At 45.6% G+C, this 13,889-nt stretch overlaps 1 protein-coding gene across 5 annotated transcripts in view; it reads right to left on the reverse strand.

Moving 5' to 3' along the window:
- The window catches only part of TENM4 (teneurin transmembrane protein 4), an 894,317-nt gene that overhangs the window by 513,453 nt on the left and 366,975 nt on the right, over window positions 1-13,889 (reverse strand). For all 5 annotated transcript variants that reach the window (XM_019523993.1, XM_019523990.1, XM_019523994.1 and 2 more), the window contains exon 3: window positions 6,640-6,928. In XM_019523993.1, coding sequence (XP_019379538.1) covers window positions 6,640-6,862 — 223 coding nt within the window. In that variant the 5' untranslated portion in view covers window positions 6,863-6,928. The remainder of the gene's footprint in view (window positions 1-6,639; window positions 6,929-13,889) is intronic.

The raw sequence follows: 13,889 nt of genomic DNA on the forward strand, positions 1-13,889 counted from the left end.
ACACACACACAGAGTGGTGTTTCATTTTGATCATGGAAAAATGTGGATTTGGGTTACTTTTTTTAACCCCAAAATTCTTGTTTTTTTTTTTCATCAGAGAAAACCAGGATCCCTGGTCATCATTTGAGTTACTTCATTGGATTAGATACTTGATATAGGCTCCACTGTATTACTCTGTGCATTATGCATTAAAGAACACCGAGTTCTTGGAACCGGCGAGTAAAACACGCGTCTCTGCTGTCTTTTTTTTATATTGTGCCACAAATCCTTATGATAGCAAACACAGTTTCTGTTCTTGTACTTTTCTCTGTGTAGGCTATCATGGTACTAACATTTCAAGTAATTGACTGAGCTCTTTTGTCCTTGGCTACTTTGACTCCTTCCTTGTTTATTCATAAATAGCCTCAGTGGATGGTTTATCATTTACTATTCCACCTTCCCCAAGAAACACGATGCACAATGGTAACACAGCTGAAGCACAGAACTGGAAGCCTGTATTTGTAGGCAGCTTCCTGTGTGATACCAGGCAAGACACTTGACGTCTCTGAACCTCAATTTTCCCATCCGTAAAATGGAAGTAATTGCTATTGTTAGCAGCACATAGGAAAATTAGTATCAAGTTCAATTTCTACTCCTTTAGAATAGACTTTACACCTATGAAGATACTTAACATTCATGAGCTAAACTGAGCATTAGCATTTCATTTTGTAGTTAAGGAAACTACCAGAGAGGTTAGCTGATTTGTCCAGCACAAACAGTGGCAGAATTTCTGCCTCTTGGTCTCTTCCTCTAATTACCAGACACTGTTACCCCACCAGAAATAAGCAAACAATCCACTGGCTCTTAGGAAAAGTAACACAACGTGGGAAATGAAGAGCAGGGGTCAGGATTGCATTGTGAATCTTGACTGAAAGGGGATGATCCATTTAAGGCAGAATCTTCCTGGAGTGCTGATTTAGCAGCCGATTCCTTGGCTCTCAGGGCAGATGCGGGGATCACCGAAACCGCTTCTTGCAGGGCCAAGGTTTTCTTGGGACGTCTTGCATCCAAGTGCAAATCACTCACTGGACAGCTTAACTTATACACTATGTCATGACCACAGCAGAGGTTATTCGGCTGCAAACAGATGCAGTTGCTTAGCTGGCTAAAACTGTAACCTGAAAAATGACTTTTGAGTTTGTTTCTAGTTACCTGCAGAGCTTCATAAGCAGCCCAAGTCAGTGTGGATGAGGCTTCAAATATTTAGCATGCTCTATTCAGGAAGGTGTGTGAGAGTGTTTGGGAGAGCCATTAGCAGTGCCATTCAGAGCCGCTTCTGCACGTGTATTTATTCGTTTACACCCTCTGTTTTCAGCAGCCAGTCTCCTTAAAAGATGGTGGCATCCGGTGAATGGCTTTATCAGCACTGTGCATTTATCTCGCACGGTGCGCCCCTAGTATACCACAATCGGCTGGAGTCAGGGAACTTGCTGTAGCACCGGGGGGCTGTAATTCCCGTGTCTTGGCCAGATTTCAGTTTGGGTCATTATGCTCTGCCTAACGAACCTCTCCTGCGGTTTCCCGTGGATACGCTGTTCCTCTCTTCCTGTTGCTATGCACGGTTGCAGGGCAGCCCTGTTTCTCCCCTGAAGCAGTGGGGTAACAATGGCGGACCCAATGATTCGTAGAGTCGGAGAGCTGACTTTTGAACTGTTATTTAGCAAAATCCTTCTTTCCTTCAAACTCTCACTGGACGGCACAGTTTGTTTGGACAATAAGCTAGAAAAGCACTGTGCAAAAGTGCCAGAATAAATCACTTAAAGAATCAGTGGGGAAGAAATGGTTTCAGTTGTTTTTTCAAAGACCATGGGCCACGACCAAATCCCTTATATCTAAACTCAGGATCCGGTTTCAGACTAGGTCACAGCTTGAACCTCTTTCTCTGAGGTGAGTCTGAATGAGGGTCGCCAACCCCCCAGGATTGCCCTGGAGTCTCCAGGAATTAGATAGAAAGCTCCAGGAGAGTCCCCTGGGAGATAAGTGATAGGGCATTCATTAAAATAAATATTAAATGTTGAATCCGATGTATACAGTAGTCCAGTGGGTTTTTAAAATGTAATAGTCATGTGCATTTGCCTTTCTGATGTAGAGTTTTAGAGTATAGTAGAACAGGCATTAATGACATGACAGCGTGTGATGAAGCTTCCCAGAATACATTCATCCCGAGCTGGCGATCCTAATCTGAATGCACGAGCTTAGGAAAGATGTGGGCCACCCACTATGACCAGGCATGCCTGATTCTGCCCATTAGACACAAAGTTCAGCACTGGACTTCAAGTCTGGGTCCAGCACCATGTTTTATTCCCTACCTCAAAGCCCAGCTAAAGCTTGCGATTCTCCCCACTCTTCCATGCATTGACATTAAACTGCCTATTTCTAGGAAAGTGTCCCAAACTACAAACGTTAGGGTTTTACTATTCCTAGCCATATTCTGGGTTTTGTGGTTTACAGATGCAGAACAGCTGGCTCACCGCAAGGCTCCTTCCAGAGGGCGAGCCTGCCTATAGCAATGCTAAACACGCGACTGGCATTTTCTTTTTTCTTTCCGAGACAGAAATATCTGCCGAAGTCTGTTAGCTCTACCATTGTCTGTGAAAAAGGGAGAGGGAAAGGAGCTTTGAACTGAAAGAGGGTGAGAAAACAAGGGACTTAATGCCAGTCCTAAATAAAATTCAGAGAAGAAACTCCCCGAAGTGGGAAGAAAATGAGCATGGTTCACCTGGTTTACGAGCGCTGGTCTGCAACGCTCTGAGTGCATCAGCTGTTCATGAACCTCACACCTTTTTAATTAACTAAAATAGATGAAGCTTTCTGACAGGGCTGACAGGGAGGGATACTCGGGGTATGCTCTAGTAAACTGTAACGTCCAGCCTGGAGATTTCAGAGCAAGCGCGTGACAAATCAATCCAGTGCCGCTGCTCTACTGTGGGAGAAACCTTCACTCCCCTTCCTTATCCAGAAAGTGATACAACAGGGGTACCTGCAGAGACGTAGCGCTTGTCCACCCCACTAGCTTGTGTTTTCGTTTGGATCCCAGAATAATTATTAGGCCAGCACCAGCCCGTTTAATCTTTTGCTTTGGCCTCCATGGTACTGATGTGAGCCCCACTGATCCACTGTGGCAAGTTCAACCTCTCTCTGCCACCAAACACACTCTCCAATGTCAAACACATCAATGTGCAGCTTGAGTTATATTCTCCAGCAGAGCAGCTCATAAATTATGAAAAAATGACTGCTACAATTAACTCAAAATCAAATTTATTTGCAATAAACAGCATGAGATGCATTGATTTTCATATTCCATGCTCACTGTAGCCTTTTAAGCTGAGAGAACTCAAGTCAATAAAAGGAAGATAATAAATATCTGAGACTTTTTAATTCAGGTCTGGTCTATTTTTTGCTATGCTGACTAGCACCACTGACTTTCTTGGCACTTGCACTCTGGCTAAAACAATTTTAATGCTGACTTGTTTATTTACTGAATTTATTCAGTCAATTCAGATGTTTCCCTCCTCTGCCTCCCAAGACAACTCTGGGAAAAAAAAAATCAGTTTGCCTTGTTGGTGTCAAGCAAAAAAATACCAGAAGCTAACGGGGCCCAGTTCTTAGCAGGTATAAACTGATGCACCTCCATTAAAGTCACAGAATGATGCTGACTTCCACCCACTGGGAATATAGGTCATGAAGTCTAAGGGCTAATTGTTACCGCTGGTCAAGCCTAATTGTGCAGTGAAGGAGACAGGACATTTCAATAACAGTGGAAATGGATGAAAATTATGGAATGAAAAATCTGTGGGTAGTCAATTAGTCAGACATGGTGATGGGATGCCTAGACCAGTTGTATGACCTTCTCCAAGCCTCATCACTTCTGCTGGATTCAGTTTATCCGTCTTGAATAATGCACATCTACTGCATGGGGTGAACATACTGCATTTAAGGAGCAATCCCTCACATGCTGAGGAACAGATTCAATTACCTGAAAGGCCTCTTTTCCTTCCTTGCGTTCCTTGGAGATTATGATGTACTTTTGAGTTGCTAGATGGGAAGGTGTTATCTAATTGCAAAGTATTATTAAAAGCATGTAAGGGTACTTTATTGTGCCATTAACTACTGCCCATTACAGGCTTTCTGTGGGCTTTATACATGCTATTGCCTTGGGCATGCATAAAAAACACACTTGCAGATGAAACAGTGCAAGCTCCGGAAGTGAGTTGGATAAGTGCAATTGTGCATATCCACTTTTGAGAACCCAGCTCTCTTGCTTATACTATCAGCTGCCTCTGGATCTGCTTTGAGAGACCTGGAGGAGAAAAATACCCTGTCTGCACCCATCCCAGAAATGCGGCAGGAAAGCCACCCTTAAAAACAGCAGGAAGTACAACCTCAGGGCAGCCTCCCTGCCTCCTACATGGGTTTGGCATATGCATAGTAGGAGCAGTTGGATATGGAGGTACTTCTTAGCACTGCTCTCATAGGCTAAGTACAGACAGTAAAAAAGAGCAGGTTTCTGTGAACTGCTTAGATTGCACCAATGAGAAAGTAAACTGAGGTTCACTTTTCAAACCCAAAAGGGAGCCAGACCCTTGTAGGGGCCCACACCAGGAGCGCTAGAGCATGCCTCCCAGCCTGCCGGCTACTGCAGAGAGCTGGGAGCCGGGTGATTCCCCCAGCCAGGCCCTCTCTTCAGCCAGCTGAGGATGGGGCATGAGGGGAAAGCACTCCCAGCGGACCCCCAGCCGGGGTCTCCCTGGCATCAGGGAAGAGGGGAAGTTCCTAGCAGGGTGTTTCTCCCTCTCTCTCAGTCCAGGTTGGCTGAGGATGGGCTGTGGGGGGAACCCTCCCCTTCCCCCCCCCGCCTGTCACTGCATCCCCAGCCAGGGTCTCCCCAGCACAGCGGGAATGGGGGGGAGAGGGGAAGCCCCCAGCAGGGCCTTTTTCCAACTCTTCCTCCCCACAACACCCAGAGCCAGGAGTCGAGCCAATCACCCTCATTATCCAGCGGGCCAGCTGAGGAGGGAGTGTGTGGGGTGGAAAACGACCCTCACTCGGCTCTGGACCCCCAGCCAGACTGTGCCGGGTGCAGGTGGGGGGAAGCATGCAATGGAGACCGCTTTTCCCCTCCACTCCTTCCTCAGCTGGCCTGCCCGCCGGGGAGGGGATGTGCACCCTAGACCCCAGCTTGGGCGGGGACCAAAGCCCCCACTGTGGGCGATCACCCCACCACGGCCCCTCCCTGGCCAGCAGGCTGGCTGAGGAGGGAGATGGGGAGAAAGCAGTCCCTGCTGTCTCCCATCCCCCTCCTCACTATTCCAGCCCCCCTGCCAGGCCGTGTCCAGGACAGAGGGTGGAGCCTGCAAGGGGGCTTTACTCCCCACACATGAACTGGGAGCCAGCATGATCACCCACCCATGCCCTTCCTGAGCTGGCTATATACACATACCAGCGTGCATGCATGCACACACATAAACAATAAAAAGTGAAAATGCCCCGCTCCTTGCTGCCCGCTCAGCTCTGGAGTCCTAGCCACGCTGTGCTCAGCATATGAGGGGCTGGGAGGGGAAAGCCTGTAGTGGGGGCTTTATTCCCCCCGTCACACATCTGGGAGCTGAGCTGATTCCCTTGGATAAGGAGGGGATGAAGCTGGGGGAATTGCCCAGCTACTGACAGGTGGGGGCAGGCCAGGCTATGCTGTGCTAGAGCAGAGTGCACAGGCCAGGGCTGCACAGCATCCTGGGATGCTGGAGGACTTTGAGTGAAGTTGAATCAGGAGGGGATCTGGGGTAGAAGTTCCTAGTTAAGTCTGATACTACAGCCTAAATCAGTTAATCAGTCAGTCAGATCAGTTAGTACCAGTCTGGTACTACACCCATCCAGGTTTATCTTAAACCAGTTTCAGCCATTTTGAAAGCAGTTTAAGTGCACTGAACTTCTGTACTTTTACAGGTTCAAACCAGTTCCTGATCACTTAAACCAGTTTATGTGTGACTTCTGTCCTGAGCCATAAGCACCGTGAGAGCCCATTAGACACACCTCTGTCGCTCTTTCCACTCCCTGCATGACCCCCTGCACCTTCCACTTCCTCTGGTTACCCATTTCAGGAGCACAAAGGTGTGTCTGTAGCATGGGCAGGCACATCCAGGTGCTGGCTTCAATCTAGCTAGCACAGGTGATAGCTGAGAAGATGTGGCAGCACCTAGAATCTCTGCTTGTACGATATGATGGAAGCCCAAGCCCAGGCACCTGCACTCCTATTGTTACCCACCCAAGCTAAATTCAAGTCATCTCATTAATGCCAACATGCTCTACAATGGCATCACTGCTTGCTGAGTAGCCATATGTGCTGTCTGTGGAGTGTCACTTTTCCATGTCACTCCTAGTCAGGCAATAGCTAGAGATGCCCATCATAAGTGTCGCCTTTACTTCCAAGTACAGCATGCTGCTTCCTCTCCTATGCTGTGCAATGTCATGAAGACATTTTCTGGCTTTTTGGTCTCACAATCCTTTAGAGCTCTGAGCAATTCCCCCCGCCCAGCCTTCGACCTCAGCACAGAGCTGATTAACTCACACTGCTTACAGCAGCACCTGCTGAAATGTGCTTACCTGTTCGGCAAAATTCATCAGCCTCCTGGTGCACCATGTCTTTGACCCGATTACTGTAGGTCAACCTGGAATCTTGATCATAAGCTTTCAGAGTCTCACTGGAGCTGTAGGACTTCTGGGGTATTTTGTTGTCTTCGCTCTCTGCGGAGGAGCTGGTGTAGCGGCGCTCTGTGTCGCGGCGCCTGGTCAGAGATCGGTACGGTTTCCTTTCCTTCACATCCATGGCCCCCTCGTCTGAGTCTTCAACATTAAAATTATAGTGTCTGTGTGGCAACTGGATTGGAATAATCTAAGAATGAAATTAAAAGGCACAGGTCATCCCACCAGACAGCAGCAGGTTGATTTCTCAGTTCCAGCTATTTACACATACAAAAGAAAGGTTGCCCTTATGGAGTAGAGCAGAGGTTGTCTGGACTTGGGAAGGCCCCAGGGGTTACATGAAGCCGGCGGTGCAGGGAAGTGGTGCAGGGAGTTTGCATGCGGTGGCTGCCGCCACCGTCGACTACTCTGTGTCACCACCACGTGCCGTGTCCCTGTCGCGTGCCACATCCTCGCGCTGGCAGCCTCCCTACCCCACCACTCCCTGGCCAGCCGTCAGCACCTCCCCACCCACCTCCAGAAGGGAGTACACTCCAGAAGAGGTACCCACCAGAAGGGGTACACTCCTTAAAAAAGGTTGAAAACCCCTGGACTAGAGGGAAATCCACTTCTCACGATCGCCAGTTAAAGGAAAGGATCGATTGCGTGGGTGGGTCCCAAAACATTCCTGATGCCTCTTCCTTAGACCCACAGCTGCTACACACACTTTTTGAATCTCTTTGAAGTGCACATGTAGAGATTTGCAAAAGTGCCTGGGAATTTTGGGTGCCTCGTGGTTACTGTAACCAGCTTCAGACACCTCATAGGAGACCTATTTTCCAAAAGTGCTGAGTACTTCCAAAAAGCCCTATTTCCATAAAGTGCTGGAAGTGGGAACACACGATGATGTCTCAATTTGGGAACCAAAAATCTGAGGTACCCAAGTTACTAGATGCTTCTGAAAAGGTTGGCCTATATTTTCAGGGCTGCCTTTATGTAGCATTTAACAAAGTAAATGGGAGAGAGCAAGTACATCTGCAAAACAACGCAGCTAAAGAGTCGGAGAGAAGAAGAAAGAGTGAGTTTTAGAAGGCTACCCAAAGATATCTTCAAATGCAATGCACTTCTTTTCACCTATTGTTTTAAATGCAACAGTATTACCGGAGTTGGGAAGCTGCATATAAAACATATCACTCTGATTTATAACTGAGTAGTTTGGATTTTGCTCTTGGAGAGTTGGTCCAGGCAGCAGTCTACACATACCAGCGTGCATGCACACACATAAACAATAAAGATATGAGAAAGAAAACACTTATTAAAAAACATGTTGTCAAATGTCTTAATTATTGAAGTACATCAGCTGTTCATTGTAATTTAATTAAATGCAACATAAGTTATAGAGGGGAAAAAAATCAATACATATTGTAGTAACAGCAGTGAAATATGTTTCTTTGCATCCAAACTGATTTTCAGTGGGAAGAAAAAAGATAAATACTGAAGACAGGTTTAAACAATTGTGGCTGGGTAATCTCGGGGGACGAGACCACTGCTAACATTAAACGTACAGGAATCAAGGACAGTCAGTATCTTTACATGGCAGGCCAATACACTTGTTATTTTCTCCTATTTCTTGAAAGCAGAGATGGCAAGAGAAACCTTCTCTTTTGGGGGCTTCCATAACAACTTTAACAGCAAACAGTTTTAAAATGAAAATATACTCATCGTTCACCCTCACCTTGGTGTGTGTCACAAAATTAGAAGACAGATTTTAGATCTCTGACGATAATTAAAAGGGGCAAACATCACAATCACACAGAAATCAGACAACTGGCTTTAAGGGAAAACCTTCATCTCTGGCATGAAAGGGAAACATGATAGATGATGATCACTTATGAGATCTCTGAAGGGTGAAGTTAGCAACAAAATCCAAAAACAAAGCAAACCCCAGCTTCCACCTTTAATTCAGCCATCTGGGAATAGTATCTGCAACACGGTTAGACATTCGTGGTTGAGATGATGCATTCTGTCCCTTGGATGACTACTACGTTCCTTGTATTCCCAGAGATCTGGACCGATGCATTTTGTTGTTGTTTTTGCAGCTCCTGTGTCGTATAGAAGATGCTGCATGGGAAGTCTGATAATCTACACGACCAAGTCACTATGCGATGACTTGCAGGTGGCATCTGCTCTTAGCAGAGAATGGCTAGATCACCAGGCCAGTAGGAGAGTCCCCAAACCAAAGAGATAGGGCAGGATAAAGTGGGGCCAGCAGATGACAGTGAAGGGTTACTCTAGAACCAGGGAGGGAGCCGTGCAGGGTGGTGCATCTGCCGCCGTTCCTGTTCAGGCCTTACAGGAGCTGCTCTCTGGGTTTTCCTGGCATTTTGCCCCTAGAATGTGCCATTCGCTTGGCAGTGGCTAAGACACTGGATGTGAACCAGTTCTCTTGTTAATTGGCTTAAATAAAGCAACTTTTCTTTTTTTTCCATGCTGGAGCTCATTCATTATTTACTCTAAATATGGTGTCAGGCCCCTGGACCCTAGGGTTAAAGTGGCAAAATTCCCACAGATTTCAACCTAGCCAAGATTTCAAAACCTCACCCCTTCTGTATCTGTAAAACATTTAGACTATGCACGCTGAATGAGAAAGGGTATTTGTCTTCCTCACAACAGTGATCCCGACTTGCATGTGGGTCAAATATCTCTGGCTTTAAATCAGAAAAAGTATTTTGGCCCAGGCTTACATTTAAGCAGGTGCTTAAATTCCACCAAGCCCAATGACTTAGGCACATGTTGAAGCATTTTGCTCTGAATGGATTCAACTTCTCACCTGCTTAAAGTTAAGGATGCGCTTTTGCTGAGTTGAGGCCTGAGTGGCATGAACACAAAGGAGGGTGAAAAGTTTAAGGAGCGAGAGGATATACTGGAGATATAATAAAAGGGATGCTACCACACCCAAGAACCAGACAGACCATCAAGAAGAATCCCCAAACAGTGCAGAGCAGCTCTGCAAAGGACTTCGGGAATCCCTTATCATCCTCATTTAAGAGAGATGCTGTCTAAAGCCATTAAAGGTTACTCTCTAAGGAGCAATTCCCCACTGAACAGACAACCTAACAGGGGATATTGCTATTTCTATATTCTTCTTCCCTATTAAAAATTACCGTTTTTTGCTTTCCCATCTTAAAAACCACTTCCCCTCCCCTCTTTTTGCTTAAAGAATAGTTAACTTTTCTATCATTGCATTTATATATATGAATATTTACATCACTCCAAGGCTAAGCACTTGGGTGTCAAATTCTAGACCGGAGCAAGCTTGTTATGAATGTTATTAAAATACTTTGAAAACAGCTCTTTCACTGCAGCAAAGCTACTAGGAGCTGTTATAATGAACATCTAAATTGTGGTTTATGGCCACTTAGGGAGGGCAAAACATGAAAGAAAAGCAGTTACTATATTCTACAAAGAAAGGGATGAGGAAAGGTTGCTTTTGTCTAATCAAGTGTTGCAATAATCCCTACCGAGGGCCAGTTATTTAAAAACCTTCTGCAGGGGGACTCAACGCATGCCAAGAAGCCAATTCTGCACAGCCAGAATTCGCAAGGCAAAAACCAGGTCTGTAATTACCATTAGTAACCTTGCAACTTAGGAAACGGCCAAAAAAACACAAGGAAATTGACTGAATTCCCACCAGACGAGGGGCTCTTTTTGCTTATGGAAAGGTGTTGAAAAACTTAAAGTTCCTCATACAGGACGTCAAACTAGCCCCATAAATCTACTATATTCACACATGCGTTCCTGTATAACACTGCTCAAATTCCCAGGGCGTTCACAACTTTATAAAATTTAGCTTTCCTCAGCTCTGTTTCTCTCTCTTCTGTAAGCTGGCATGTTTCAGACAGAAAGGTCACCCCCCCCTCTTCTTCCCCCCCCAGCACATATTTCTTAAGAAGGAGCTGTTGTATTCAACTGATCTAAGTGGATTTCCAGTGCATCTCTTTGGATGTGCAAGTATTGCAATTTTCCTTTTTTTTTGTATTTTCAGATCCAAATTCTCAGCTCCTAGATTCATACATTCGTAGTTGGCAGGATCGGACAGGACCTCAACAGATCATCAAGTCCAACCCCCTGCCTAGGCAGAAAAGAGTGCTGGGGTCAGATGACCCCAGCCAGATGCCTACCCAGCCGCTTCTTAAAGACCCCCAAGGTAGGGGAGAGCACCACCTCTCTGGGAAGCCCATTCCAAATTTTGGCCATCCTTACCATGACAAAGTTTTTCCTAATATCTAGCCTAAATCTGCTCTCTGTCAGTTTGTGACCACTGTTCCTTGTTACCCCAAGAGGTGCCCTGGTGAACAGAGCATCTCTGATCCCTTCCTGCATCCCCCTAATGAATTTGTAGGTGGCCACAAGATCCCCTCTCAGCCTTCTCTTGCAGAGGCTGAAGAGGTCCAGGTCCCTTGGTCTCTCCTCATAGGGCTTGTCCTGTAAGCCCCTAACCATACGAGTGGCCTCCTCTGGACCCTCTCGAGTCTATCAACATCTCTCTTGAAGTGCAGCCCCCAAAACTGCATGCAGTACTCCACCTGTGGTCTAAGCAATGCCGCATAGAAGGGAAGCATCCCCTCCTTGGGTCTGTTTGCCATGCATCTGCTGATGCACGATGAAGTGCGGTTGGCCACCATAAGGGTGGCTCCCAGAAATAAGGATCCAATCCTCCATGTTGCATTTCTCACAGGCAAAAGGCTCAAGTCTGCTCTGACTTCTAATGGTTTAAGTCCATTGCTTATAGTTACGGAGTTTCTTCTTCTTTACTCTAGTGAAAGTGAAAACTGAAACATGTTCCCGATGGGTTTCCACATTGTATTTTCTTGTCATTTTTGTCATTTTCATTCTTGAAAATTGTATTTTCTTGTCACATGTAGTTTCTTGTGCACACATGATGGAGGTTGTCGGGGGAGGACACCCATCTTTGCTGTTGATGGAGTAAATATATTTCCTATTTGCAGCTGTTTCTATCCTGCTCCTTACACAACTTAACTCCCAAATAATCCTTGTTATTACATATTGTTCATCCACCTCATTATGTATATAGTATTGCTGTTCAAGGGTTTTCATGAACCACATGGGCTTTGTGATGTGGAAAGCACAGAGAGGATGGAAAAGGGAATGATTTATTTTCTGAGTCATGGCTCAGAGAGACAAACTTCCATCAATCAAGAACCATGCAAAAAAGCGCGACACGGCAAAGAGATATGCTAGAGGTGCTTGCAGCAAAAGGACAGGTGGTCTTTCACAGATGACTTACATTACAGCTCGCTAATCAAACGGATCAGCAGTAAGGTGATAGGCAGCGCCTCTTCTAGAAGGCAACATGTCATACCATCCAATTTTCTGTCAAAAATAAGTGTTTAAAAGGTAGAGAGAGCTTTATGAGCTTCTTGGGCTGTTACAACAGCAGGCTTATGAGACAGCAGGTTTAGTTAAATGTCTTATCCACATGATTATACAGGTATGATGCCTGGCAGGCTGACTCAGCCTATCTTCTTCCTCTGCTAGCTGAATTGCTGCTATAGTTTGCTGTATGGGGCTATTTACTATATACTATAGTTTGCTGTATGGGGATATTTCAGGCTATATCCTATGCAAGCAAGGCTCTGTTTGGCACGATGGAATCATCTTACCCGGCTAGACCCACTCTTTGTGTGTATTTAAAGTAGATCTTCCTGTTTTATGGATAAAGGGAAGTTATTAAATTTTTGTCATGCTTGTCAGCTCTTGTACAGCACGGCTACAGGACACTGAAGAGTGAATTGAATTCTGTTTTGCTGGATGCAGAATTGTTAGACAGAATTAGTTTCTATGAGCATTTATACACATGTCCTGGGAATACGGGGGGGGGGGGGCTTTAATTAGAGGAGCTCTGAGAGCTGCTCTAATTAAAGCACCCGGAGTGTCATGTGTATCACTGTCTCCACGTTGAAATATGGCAGCAGGGGCGCTTTAACTAAAACTCATTGAGTGTTGAACGAGCTTTAGTTAAAGTGTCCCCACTGCCATTTTTCAGCGCGGGGATGCTGATACACATGACGCGGGAGTCTGCTGAAATGCGGCAATTGCCACACTCCAGCAGACTCAATTAATTGAGTCTACTGCAATGCACTGTAATTACAGTGTGTTTGAGCATCCTCGCTGCACGTGTATGGGCGCCCTAAGTAGGACATTATAAGAAAGCATGAGTCTCCCCATTTTTGAGGTGGGGCAAACAGAAGCAACAAAATGTGAAGTGGCTCAACAACATATGCAGGTGGTAGCAGAACTGAGAAGAGAATCTGGATTCCTGACTCAGTGCTGTACCAACAGACCTTTGAACTGTACATGCATCTTTTTAACTGATGACCTGTAGATCTGACCTGAAACACAAGGAGGAGGAAACAGCATTTTTACAAAGTTCCTTTTCAGAGGGAAAATGCTACCTACTCTTTGTCTGTTCTGTGAGGCCATTTTCAAAATTGTGATGTTATCTAGGAGCAAGGAACTGCCCTGTTAAACCTGGTCACAAGTCACTCAGATATTTTGAAAATCAGGGCATACATACAGGTATTTAAATTGGGGATAAGTTAGCTCATTTTAGGCACCTTTTTCCAAAAGCTATGGTCACGGTTTGTACAGTCTGTGACATTTGAGAACAATAAAAAGGTCTATATTAACCCACAGCTTTGTATGATGCTGTCATGCTGGAATAGTTCATTTTGAACAAAAAAGTGTGTGCCATTGTGAAGCACAAATGACATGAAATGAACTGGCTGATACTTAACTTGCAGCTTTGTGGTTAGGTCACTTTACTTGGGAAGCAGCAGATGAAGTTTCAAACTCCCTCTTGGGCTAGGGACAGAAGTTACACATAAACCGATTTAAGTCATCAGAAAGTTCAGTGTACATAGACTAGTTTCAAAGGCTAGGGACAGATGTTCAGAAAGCCAGAGCCTGAATTGATTCAACCTTTGCAAGTTAGTCTAACCTGCTTGAGTTGAACCAGTTTGTAACAGTACAGACATTCCCTCTGGACTCAGCCAATGTGAGCACGTGCCTGCAGCTGCTCAGACCAGGAGCTGGCGGGTGCTAGAGCATGCCTTGGCTGCAGGGAAGCTGTGCTGGGAGGTGGGGCGGGG

The sequence above is a fragment of the Gavialis gangeticus genome, unplaced genomic scaffold, assembly GCF_001723915.1.
Source record: "Gavialis gangeticus isolate Ggan-Ray unplaced genomic scaffold, GavGan_comp1, whole genome shotgun sequence".
NCBI classification, from domain to species: domain Eukaryota; kingdom Metazoa; phylum Chordata; order Crocodylia; family Gavialidae; genus Gavialis; species Gavialis gangeticus.